Source organism: Excalfactoria chinensis, chromosome 6 (genome assembly GCF_039878825.1).
Source record: "Excalfactoria chinensis isolate bCotChi1 chromosome 6, bCotChi1.hap2, whole genome shotgun sequence".
Classification (NCBI taxonomy): domain Eukaryota; kingdom Metazoa; phylum Chordata; class Aves; order Galliformes; family Phasianidae; genus Excalfactoria; species Excalfactoria chinensis.
The window spans coordinates 19,389,149-19,401,252 of NC_092830.1; the positions used below are offsets into that span (position 1 = coordinate 19,389,149).

Consider the following 12,104-nt stretch of genomic DNA (forward strand, 5'->3'; position numbering starts at 1 on the left):
TGTTCTGCAAGCATCAGTGAGTAACAGTAGATGCCATTTTTTCCACATGGAGGAATTTGGTTGCAGACCTTTGCATCATACACACTTCCATGTTTGACACTCCTTTGTCAGACTGTCCCTCTGCAGCCATTTGCCACATCACAATGAAATGTAACAGAATATTGGCAGGAAGGTTCACCCTCTGCTGCTCTCATAACATCTGCCTCCAGCATCATAAGTCAGCATAACAAAATAGGAGGCATTACTCTTGGAGCAGCTCTAATAGCTCCTTTTTTTTAAATAAAAATAGTTTCTCCACACTTAAACCATACAATGAAAAACAAGTTGTTAGTTCTGGAAGAGAATTTCTTAACAATGTGCTTACTATCGTAGTGCTTGGAAATGTCTGTTTAAACACAACTGTACTTGTTTTGAATGTGTAATTTGTCGGTTTCACTCATATATTTATGACCCACCAGATTGCACTCTCTGTGGAACACTGAATTCTTAATAATTTGTCTTGTCTTTCCCGCAGGTAAAATAAAATACTCTGAAAGAGTCTATGATGCTTGTATGGAAGCTTTTGATTGCCTCCCTCTTGCTGCTCTCCTAAATCAACAGTTTCTTTGTGTTCATGGTGGACTTTCACCAGAAATTAATACACTAGATGACATTAGGAGAGTGAGTATTTTGTGTATTTGAAACTATGTGGAAGTACAGGTATTTATGTCATAAACAAAATCATGTTTGTGAAGTTGTCAGTTTATTTTCTGTTCTTGTCCATTTTGGAAGTGTAAATCAGGATCTGAAATTGAGACCAAGGGCTTTTATGTATGCTTCTGCTTGGCCCATCTAGCACATTTTTCATTATATCTCAGTGGGGGCAGCTGGGACTGTTAGAGACCACACAAAAACACCTCCAAAACTCCAGAGAGTTTCCTAAGACATGTAGTGCATATAAGAGCTTCTTATCCAATCTAAATAGAAAAAAGAAGTTTGAAACTATGTATACTGGAAAGGTGGGCTGCTCTTCAGAATGACAGATTTGGTAGGTATTTGCTTAACAGCTGTAGAATGCTTCTCACTGTGGGAAAAGTGCTGACTGTAACAGTGAGAAGACTGAAAAGTTTTCAAAACTGAATAATTGAGTCCCTGAGTAGTTAATAGCGTGAAGCTTGAAGCCAAGACGGTTGTGATAAGATGTCTTTTTCTAATAAATTTGTTTCAGCTTGCATAGAGTGCTGCTGTCAGATCAAGATTGTATCTGAGAATTTCAAACACAGTTGCTTTCCTTCTTTGTGTAGTCTTCTTTTGACTTCTTTTAGTTAACTCAGCTGACATCTTGACTACAGGACATAGCTCTTCTTCCAAGAGTCCTGATTATTACAGCCTGGTGTGAGTGCTGTTTTATGGCTAGATCTTGTTTTCAACATATGAGTTATAGGAAATTAAAAAAAACAAAGATAACCACTATTTCAAGACGAGAAGTAACAAATTGAGCAGAACTACTACCATTCCTAGGTCATTCCTGTTAGTGTCTCACCTCACTGTGGGGGCAAGGTTATGGACATGAGAGATGGGAGGAAAGAGTGCTCCCTTGTATTGAATCAGCTGCTTGAATACCCTTTTATGTGGTTTTCCAAAATTCCTTGTGTATGTCTAGTCATGTCTTTTCCAGGATCTGAAATCCTTGGAGGAACAGGTTATACCAAATAAGTTCTACTGGAAACAGAAGCTTCTGAAGGGACCAAAAACATTTATTTTTTTTTTCTCTCTTATGAAAAGCTTTTTTTGGACAAGTGAATCTTATGTAACTTAAGGTGCACATCCTTTCTATAAAGGCCTACCCGCTTTTAAATCTTTATCAGTTGAATTGTTGAGAGCCTTTGTCAAAATATGCCAGTACTTGGTCATAGAAGGCGATATATCTCTCATGGCTCAGTAGTCACTCCTGTATTTTTTCTCTAAACTATGGGAAATAAGAAAATTGCACTTCCTTAATTAAAGATGCAAAAAAAAGGAAAGAATAATTTCTTGAGTTTTTGTGCGGTAGTGATGTTAGTTTTGGAACATTTGTGGATATTCTATAGTTTTTAGCCTAGTCCAATGGCTTTGGTATAACTAATCTGTTTATGAAAGAATATTTTTTTTCCTCCTACTGGAATTTCTTTTACAATGTAATAAAGGAAATTCTATTTTTGTTATATTCTGTAATTTGTGAAAATACAGAGAAAAAGGAAGCTGTTTGTTTGCATCTTGGTCACGAAAGTGGGTTTTAGAGCTGTGAACCCTTTGAAATATGTTTCCAGATTACAATATACAACATTCTGTTACTTGTAATGATTCATCCTGTTGCTGGGAATTTTTAGGTCTTTTACTTCATAATAGGAATTTTGGTACAAGAAATGGAGGCTATGATTAAGGAAAATATGGAGTTGAAACTTTGAAAGTATTCTCTAGCAGGAAATCTAATTGCTACTTGTGGTACAGAATCGGTTGAGTTTTATGGCAAGTGTAAGATGAAGTTTTGTATTCATAATGAACTTGAATTAAAATGAGTAGTGAAACAAGTATTAAAAATAATTATAAACAATTTCATCGGCGTCCTAGAAGATTTTATGTACAAATTGAGTTACAGATCTTAAGGAAAAAGTGCTCCCATTAACCAGTTGTGGAAGTTAAAAACTGACATTGTTGCAGTATATTCAGAATGTGTGGAAATGTTTATAAATCTCTTCTGAAAGGATTCAGAAACATCAAAGTTTGGAAGTGGGTTTCAGATTGCTGAATGAAAGTGTAACTTTCCAGCAGTTGATAACACCCTTTGTGTGGACTTGAATGGGACATGAAGTACAACTTTTGAAGCTGAAATGGCAAATGTAGATTGGTGCTTCAGTTATTTTCTTGGAAATGGTTTAATTAGTTGTAGCTGATTTTATCAGTGCAGCTGGGCATCTTGGCTGTTATTACTTCTCTTCTTCTTAGAGTGCACAACAGACAATGCTGCTGTAGTGTTAGGGGGGTTGTTACCCCAGTGGAGTTTTCAAAAGCTGAAAGACAAAACAGAATCCAAGTGTTACAGAAACTTGTAATTTTGGATCAGCATTTTTCTGTTTTTCCTTTCGTCTTTCAGTGAGAGGTATGAACATATCCTTTGTATTTTGCTTGATGTGTTTGGAAATCATACCCGCTCCTGTCCCGATTAGTGACAGCTGAAGAGTAGCTGATAGCAGCATAAAATAGAAATAGTTGCTTCTGAGAAAACTGTGGGATTGCAGATGAGGATGGGAGAAAAAAGAAATAAGTTTGTATACATATGGAACAAGGTCCCTGGGAGACTGTTTCAAAAAAGATCACATTATCAGATGGGAAAAGTAGTCCCTAATTTTGCTTTGTACTAATGTTTGTAAATATTGATAGCCCCCTCTTTTATTTTTTGTGTGCTTTCTTGTACTGATTTGGACCATTTTGGAGGCTGAGAATGTCAGTATATTTCACTTAGAAATATTGAAGTCAAGGAGAGTGATGAGAGAGGAGAATGAATTGGTAGAAATAGATATGAAGCATATTTACAAGTTCTGTGGTAGAAATGGGAAAATGTATTGAGATGTTTAGCATTTTGCAAGGCAATCTTAACATGCAGATGTCCATATGCATTGTTTAGAGAGTGAGAAGGAAAGGCAAGTAAATTGTGCCATTCTGATGCGGCCTTAGCTCTTACTGCATCATAGATGCAAAGAAACATGGTCAGATCTTTCTGGAATGTAGCATAAAGAAACAGTCTGGAAGAACTGTTATAAGGGCTTGCAATTTATTTTTCTTTTAGTCTCAGTCTTAGAGCTTATCAGGTTTCAAAGTGTCAAGTGAATTTTAATTAAAAGTAATTCTGTTATATTGGCTTTTACATTTGCTTTTATAGTGCCCGAGGGTGAGCTATAAGCATGTGTGTTTAGATACATATGTGAAAATCTGCATTGGATATCACTGCTGATGAGAACCACGTTTATAAACATAAGACAGTGTTGTTAGAAATGTTACTGCCTTTTTTTGTTTTTTGAAGAATCAGGTGGTAACTTTTGGAGAAGTCAATCTTCATGGGTTGGCAGCGGCTTCAAAGCTGCATTGCAGCTCATCATACACTGATACTGGACATGTACTTAAATTGAATCGGTGGTGTAAAATCCTCATATCTAGGAAAATACCATACAAATGTGGTGTGTGAAGTAACTTCTGTAAACATCATGACAGTTGTATTCTATTGTGAACCTTCTGGTTCATTAGCAGAAGTTCTTATAAGGAGACCGTTTTCTTCTGCAAATTGGTAGGCATCATCATCCAGCATGTGAAGGGAAATCGCAGCTTTAAGCAGAATAGTTGTTAACCGGAAATAAAGAAAAATTCTATGTAGATGCAGATTATTTTTTTTTTTTTCTGGATGAACTCTTCTGTCTGTACTATTGACTTTCAGGAAAGCTATTTAACTATGTGAACAAAATAATTACTTTTCTGGCATCCTCGTTTCCAATAGAGGACAGGTGTCATAGTAGCCACAGCAGTAAAGCCTATCTGTCAGTGCTGCTGCAAGTGCTTCTTATTTCTGAGAAATTGCAATTGTTTGTTAATCTATTTTTTGTCCTCTGAAGTTCATTCACACCGATGTTATGGTTGTGTTGGTGGAGCGTCACTTTCAGACACATGATCATCAATTTAGAGGTGCTGCTTTGTTGATTTATACTGCCAAGACTTCTGCTGAAACAATATTCTATGAGTCTTGATTCTAAGCCTAGTGATTGATATGGAAATGTCTGGATAAAATTAGACTATCTCTTAAACAAGAGAGGCAGAATTATTTTTTTTTCCTGTTTTACAGCAGATGATCATTCTTTTATTGTGTTCTCAATGACACATAGGCTTGATCAGTAAAGAGCCTTGAAATATATGGGGCGCTCCTAGGAATCTCTTTATAATCCCTTACTTCCTTTCTGTGGTATGCTGAAATATTCTTTTTCTTTAGTAATATCTGACTGCCGCACTTTTCTGACCTTCATGTGTTTTTTAGAGTATTACTGTACAGTAGTTCTCAGGAAAATTAGGACAGGTTAATTAAAACTGATGTCTGTGTCTTCGAGCATATAAAACTTTTGTGAAGGTCTTTTGCTTCAGAGGTATAGTACTTCTAATTTGCTGTACTATAATCTACCCCCAAGGTTTTGCTACTCCTCAATTTTCTCATCTGTGTGGAGGTGTGCTACACCTCAGTACAGCAGCCTTGACTTCTCAGTACCTAAAAATTAATTAGATTTAAATATCTTACAGTCCATTATAAAATGATACCCATTTCTTTTTTAACACCAGGCATAGTGATTCTTATTCTTGAAAAAGAAGTTCTCAGTTACTTTTTCTTAGGAAACATTAACCTAATTTGTATTGAGATTCTTCTTTGTCATGGTCACAGCGTGCTCAGAAATGGTTATTCATTAATGCTTGTTTTGAGTTGATTTGTCCTTTATTAATTTTATTGCTGTTGCTACTTAGAGAAACCCTTAAGCTAGTTTTGCTGATTTGATATATACGATCTGGGTTGAGTATAAGTTTCATTTCCTTAAATTTTGAGATGTCTTGAGCAATATACTGCTTGGTAGATTGTCTAGTGAAGGATACGCTGATTTGATATGCATATGCATGTAAGTATATTAATTTTTGTAGAAGCTGAGCTCCTTACTTCAAGAAATGTCTACGTTATTGTTCCAAATGCTATGAGAAAGAAGCTTGGAAGAATTGTGTTGCTTGCAGCAGCACAACCTTTTCATTTATAATGTCTTCTTCTAACTATTTGGCCAAACTCTTAAAGAAAAATTCTTGAACACTATCTCAAGAAAATTTCTTAGAAATGCTTTCTAGACTTTCAGCCTTCTATGTTGCAGGAAACATCAATCAAGAAACAATTCAACTTCCTTATTTGAATGCTTCTTTTACTTTCTAGACCCAAATTTTTTGCTGGAGGTTTAGAAACTTGATGGTTTAATCTACAGAAATTCAGGTACTTGCAGATGTTGATGGACTGATTTCTTCAATCTCAAAGGAATATTCAATGCCGGGTTTATCATCCAGTGTGGGAAACGCTAAACCACTGGATTTTTAATATTGAATAAATTCCAACAACAACTTCAGTTAATACCTGCCTTGCCATTATCTGGCAGGAGTTTGTAAAGATCTGGACCTTTCCACTTATGTTACAGGTGACAGCCTCGGGAGCTCTGATTTTCCAGGGCATGAGAGAGCTTGGCACTACTGCTGGTTCCATATTTGAATGGATTCCTATGGACCGTTAGACTCAAATTCACCAAGTGCTCACCAAACCTCCCTTCGAACCTGTCATGAAGAGTTAAGTGTTCTCTAGTACCATCAAAGTCATCTTCTTTGGTATGGGAGGTAAAGTGAGATAAATGCACTGTCCATCAAAGAACTGTTCCTACATTTCTTGGATAAAATCATCTTGTGAACAAACTCCAGCTACATAAAGATCAAATAAACTTTACATTGAATCTGGGAAAACTGGGATATCAGAGATTCGTTGAATGTTATTTCTTAAACAGGGTATTTTCCTTTTACATTAACAAATGGTACTGTCCCTATCACTGGCCCTCTTCACTGTGGTTACCAGCAATGTTATAGGCTGCTAAAACAAGTGTTTCCAAGTGGCAGTCTTTTAAGAAGCAGATAGAAAAAAAAAAGAAAAGCAAACAAAAAAGACCCTTCAGAATGCACATAGCCCATTACACCAGGGCTATAGTTGAGAAATAGAGCCTATAAGAGAGACGACCAGGATGGCTGAGCTAGTCATCTCTGCACTGTTGAATGATCCATTATGGAGATGACTGCTTCAGGGATTTGGTTTGGGGTTTGGATATTTTTGGATGATGTATTTAGTTTGTTACAGCCAGTGCTAATTATTCATGCTTTTCTTTTATCATTTCTGTTGTCTGTACTGTTTCTCTTCCTGGCTAATTCCTAGTAGTGTCTCCAGATTGGTAGATATGGCATGTGCATGAAAAAGGACCGTCTTGTTCCTTGCCTGTAACTTGACTTTATATTATGCATATCCATCAGACTGGAATTTATCTCACTTCTTCTTACAACTAATAAACCCTATTGCTCTTAACAGGTTTGGTTCTTTTGGCATGCCTCTGCTTTATTTCATGACAAGGAGAGAAAAAATATACAAAACCTATTTATCTTTCATATGGTTAGATTTTATTCCTGTAAATGCTTGTTATTGATGGATATGTAGCCTAAAAAATGTACGAAACTTATAGATGTAATATTCAGAGAATCTTTGTGCTCTTGCTTTTTTCTCATACAGTTAGATAGATTCAAAGAACCTCCAGCATTTGGACCAATGTGTGACTTACTGTGGTCTGATCCTTCAGAAGATTTTGGAAATGAAAGTTCACCGGAGCACTTCAGTCACAATACAGTCAGGGGATGCTCATACTTTTATAGGTGAGAGTATGCTGTAATCTACTTAATATTTTAATACTGAGTCTTCCTGCATATTTTAGAGGATCTATTTTACTCACCATTGTTTTCATTTCACAGCTATCCAGCAGTTTGTGAATTTTTGCAAAATAATAATTTGTTGTCAATCATTAGAGCACATGAAGCACAAGATGCAGGGTAAGTATGTCCCTTCAATAAACAATTCACAATGTGAAATAAAAGATAATTGCTTATTCCTGTAAGATGTAAAATAATCTGTTTGGTTTTACAGTTATAGAATGTACAGGAAAAGTCAAACTACAGGGTTTCCATCATTAATAACAATTTTTTCAGCACCTAATTACCTGGATGTCTACAATAATAAAGGTAAGAACTTGTAATTAATAACTATGCAATCGTAAAATTAAAAAGTGCTCTTAAAATGTCTTACTAAATAAGCAATTTAATATCAAAAATTTTCTGCCAGTTAGTGCAGGACCAAAAAATCCCAAATAAAAGTTATGTGATGAAGAAGCAGATGTGACATACTCATCAGTGGCCTGGATGAAGGGATAGTGTGCACCCTCAGCAAGTTTGCTGATGATGCAGAGCTGCAAGGAGTGACTTAACGTACCAGAAGGCTGTACTGCCTTTATTGAGACCTGGACAGGATGGAGAGTTGGGTGGAGATGAACCTAATGTGGTTCAACAAGGGCAAGTGTAGGGTACTGCACCTGGAGAGGAAGAACCACCTGGATCAGTATAGGTAGGGGGGAGTACCTACTGGAATGGAGCTCTGCAGAGAAGGGCCTATGTGTTCTGGTGGACAGCAGGTTAAAGCAACCTCTCGGTGTGCCCTTTTGGCCAAGAAGGCCAGTGTTTTTGTGGAGCAATTAAAACAAATGTGGACAGCAGGTCAAGGAAGGTTCTCCCTCTCTACTCTGCCCTGGTGAGACCACATCTGCACATCTGGGAGTACTGCCCAGAGAGATTGTTGAGTCTCCTTATCTGGAGATACTAAAAATTTGCCTGGATGCTTTCCAGAATGAAAAGCATTAATTTGAATCCTACACCCCTTGCCTATTCAGTACATTGAATTTTCTCACATCTGCTTCTGAAAAACCCTTACCTACCCAACTCAAACCACTTATGATGTAGGGTATTAACTATTAACTGTATAGAGAGAGAGATGAGCTGCTGTTACTTGTATCAAAAGTGAAGGAGTAAAGAAAAGGAGAAGTAACAGTCTCCTCAAGAAAGATGGTTTTCTGCCATCTCTGTGGATATTCTTAAGAATCCTTTTTCCCATCAGCTATTCCCAGTGTAATGCAAACTTAAGGAAGAGTACAATCAAGGCTTATTTAGCCTTTGAATGCTTCTAGTTGGTTATGTTGTTGGTTTGGTTTTTTTGTTCTTGTTGTTTGGTTTGGTTGTTTGTTTGTTTTGCTGTGTTTGTGTTTCCTCTTCTTTCTGATTTCCTGAATTTTAGTGGTTTTATTGCACTCTACATCAGGGACTCAGAATGAAGGCTTATAATGTGGGAAGACACACGGCAAGAGTAGAACCTGAGTCTGGATGTGCTGCTATTCTGAGTTCAGATTTTGTTAAAGTTGCTGAAATTACACCTTTCCAGGAACTTTTGAAGTCATTGCTCGTTATGGACTTTTAATAGGATAGTAGAGGCATAAACTGACATGTAAGGGTACGTTAAACTGCTTGCAATAAAATACAATCCAAAGTCCTCCATTAGACATTTATCATTTAAATATTGCAAAGAAAGGAAAGAGAGTTATCCCTGGGATTATTTTGTCTGTAATAGAAAATAGGACTAAACCAAACCTGTGACTTTACATCTGTAGTACTTCCTAAGTTTTAAACATTCTTTCCAAAATGTCTGAATTTTATTTTAGCTGCTGTTTTAAAATATGAAAACAATGTGATGAATATTCGTCAATTCAATTGCTCTCCTCATCCTTACTGGCTACCAAATTTTATGGATGTTTTTACATGGTCCTTGCCATTTGTTGGAGAAAAAGGTAGGCAAAAGTTACGCACCAATGAATTTATTTCCAGTTTCTCTGTTTGTTGTCCAGAAGGTTGTTTTGGTTTTGTTTGTTAGTTGAATTCATTGTTTTTGTGAAGATGTGTACCTGCATTTGGCTTTACCAGGTGGAACACTTGGATGCTTGATTAGAAACATTTGGAGAAGTTGTTAGACTGGTTTGAGGGATTTTATTTGGCATGTGAAGGTATGTCATGTACAACTTGCTCCACAGTTCTGGTTGTTTTCTTCACCTGTTTCAGTGCAGATAGTTAGACTGGATCTAATAATGCAAAGATCTTAATAGGAACTATAATTTCCACCAAGGTTATATATCTACCTGCATTGTTAAGGATTACTTTTGAGCATCAAATAAAGTCGACAGGAAAACAGTTCTTATTCTACAGAAGGCTAGGTCATATATAATTAATAGTCTTGTATGGTTATAGATGTAAACTATGTTGAGATGTTCCTGTAAAATTTTAACTTTATTAGGTAGTTATAACAGATTGACCTTCATTAAAATAACTTATTTCTGCTATATTTTTTCTTGTAAAAGGTAATTTAGCACAGGTCCTCTTTTTTTCCCCTCTAGAGTTAATGACTCTAAATCTAGGATAATAGAACTCCAAGTAGTCTCCAGTTAGTAAGCAATGAGGTTAGAGGCTATTGGGATCTATTTAAAATGCTTCCATGACAGGAACTGCTCTTTTCATGAGGGAGATCTGGAAAGCTCTCTACATTTCTTGGAAAAAATTCTCTAGATATGATGTATTTATGGTCATACAGGCCCTGGATTCTAGATTTGATTGCATTATCTTTAGGAAGTCCATTCAACACTTCTTTGTATTTAAACCAAGGATGTTTAGAATGAGATTTTTGTTTCTCCTTGTCTTACCTGATGGTGCACTGAATAACCCTTTGCTATTAAAAATGTTCATGTTGTTTATTTTACTTTTGTACAATGCTGATAATGAGACTGTATACCTAAGACTGCTGAAGTAATGGACCTTGTAATTTGTCTTTGCCTTTGGATATGCTCATACTTCAACTTTCATTGAAGGATATGGTGTCTGTATTGGTTGGTCTGCACTGTTAAAGTCAGAATTATTCGTTTTACTTCTTCTGTTGAGTAGAATGAGTAACTGTTGACCAGGGATGGAGAAGAATAGCATAGCAGATAACACAGGGATTGTATGAATTAGTCATGAACAAATGTAGGCAGGAAACTACAAGGTTCTTAAAGATCTGATTGAACTTCTGGAATGGGTTTCTAAGCACTTCAGGAGGTGGGAGAAGCTTAACCATTTTAAAGAGGAGTCTGATGTGTATGTAAAAGACTGCGATAGAATAATGAGATTCCTACAGACAAAAATTGAGACAAGTTTGAGTATTCACTGTGTAAATGTTTAAGGGGAGTTTGAAAAAGAAAGTAGCTTACATCATATTTATATCATAATATTTGTCTGCTTTGGTGCTACTGCCAGCTCCAGGAATGGAATAGCTTTCACCATTTATACCTGAATTTGAGTAGTCCAAATATTTTCGCATACGAGTAAATCTTGCATAAAGCCTAGTTGAAATAAAGACTTGCCATAATGTAAAAGATTTTAATGTACAAGAAGGTAATTCTTAACTGAAATAATTCCTTGTGGGATAGGAAGGAAAGCTGTGCCACATCTTTGATAGATGGTGTGATTTTTGACTGCTTATTTCTATGAGCTTTTTTAATTCTATGACAGCACACATTTTAGAGACCAGATTGCAGAGAAGAGTTTATGAAGTGGGAAGCTCATTCAGTTACGGTTGCTGGTGACTGGATACATCTTGTGTGCTTGGAAATATTTAAAGTTCTTCAGGCAATTAATTAATATTTGTTTTTTTCACATACAGTAACAGAAATGTTGGTGAATGTTTTGAGCATTTGTTCTGATGATGAACTGATGACAGAGGGAGAAGATCAATTTGACGGTAGGATTTAATATTAGATACGTTGTTTTTTTTCATGGAAATAACTTCTGAAATAGTAATTAACTTAAAGTGATGAAATCTATTACCTGAACGTTGAAGGAAACTGCCTTCAAATTTTGCCTTAGGTAATAAGTATTTTGGAGGAGGGAAGGGAATTTTCCTGTTTGTCATCAAGGAGGAGTAGTTGTATCCTGTGCAAGAATTCATATGTGGCATATTTAAAGCCAAAACTTTGAAAATTGGTCAGAATTTGGTGATGTTTTATATTTATTATAAAATTTTAAATCTCTTTAACTTCTTAAAGTCTGTTCTTTGGGAAAGAGTTGATAAAGTCAAAAGTCAGATCTAATATTTATTGTGGCAAAGTACAAAAAGTATGAAATAAAAGTTTAAACCTTGGTGTTTGAGTTTAAAGCATAGAAGTTAATGAACTTTGTGTACATTATATAACACTGATTTGTGTAATAAATAATAACATCTTGTGAACAGTGATAAAAGTGTATTGGTAAGGAGGTGTTTGTATGTGATAATAAAGAAGCAACATTAAAATGGTGATGAAGAGGCATGTAACGTTAAGACTTAGCAGTAGTGCTCTATGTCACATCTGAGAGTTTTTCAAACATCTCTGGTTTTA

The 12,104-nt window shown here is 35.9% G+C and overlaps 1 protein-coding gene across 4 annotated transcripts in view; it reads left to right on the plus strand.

Moving 5' to 3' along the window:
- PPP3CB (protein phosphatase 3 catalytic subunit beta) overlaps nucleotides 1-12,104 on the plus strand; it is a 44,606-nt gene that overhangs the window by 19,631 nt on the left and 12,871 nt on the right. For all 4 annotated transcript variants that reach the window (XM_072340385.1, XM_072340387.1, XM_072340386.1 and 1 more), the window contains exons 5-10: nucleotides 515-660; nucleotides 7,343-7,482; nucleotides 7,579-7,656; nucleotides 7,751-7,845; nucleotides 9,369-9,494; nucleotides 11,393-11,470. In XM_072340385.1, the coding sequence (XP_072196486.1) occupies nucleotides 515-660; nucleotides 7,343-7,482; nucleotides 7,579-7,656; nucleotides 7,751-7,845; nucleotides 9,369-9,494; nucleotides 11,393-11,470 (663 nt within the window). The remainder of the gene's footprint in view (nucleotides 1-514; nucleotides 661-7,342; nucleotides 7,483-7,578; nucleotides 7,657-7,750; nucleotides 7,846-9,368; nucleotides 9,495-11,392; nucleotides 11,471-12,104) is intronic.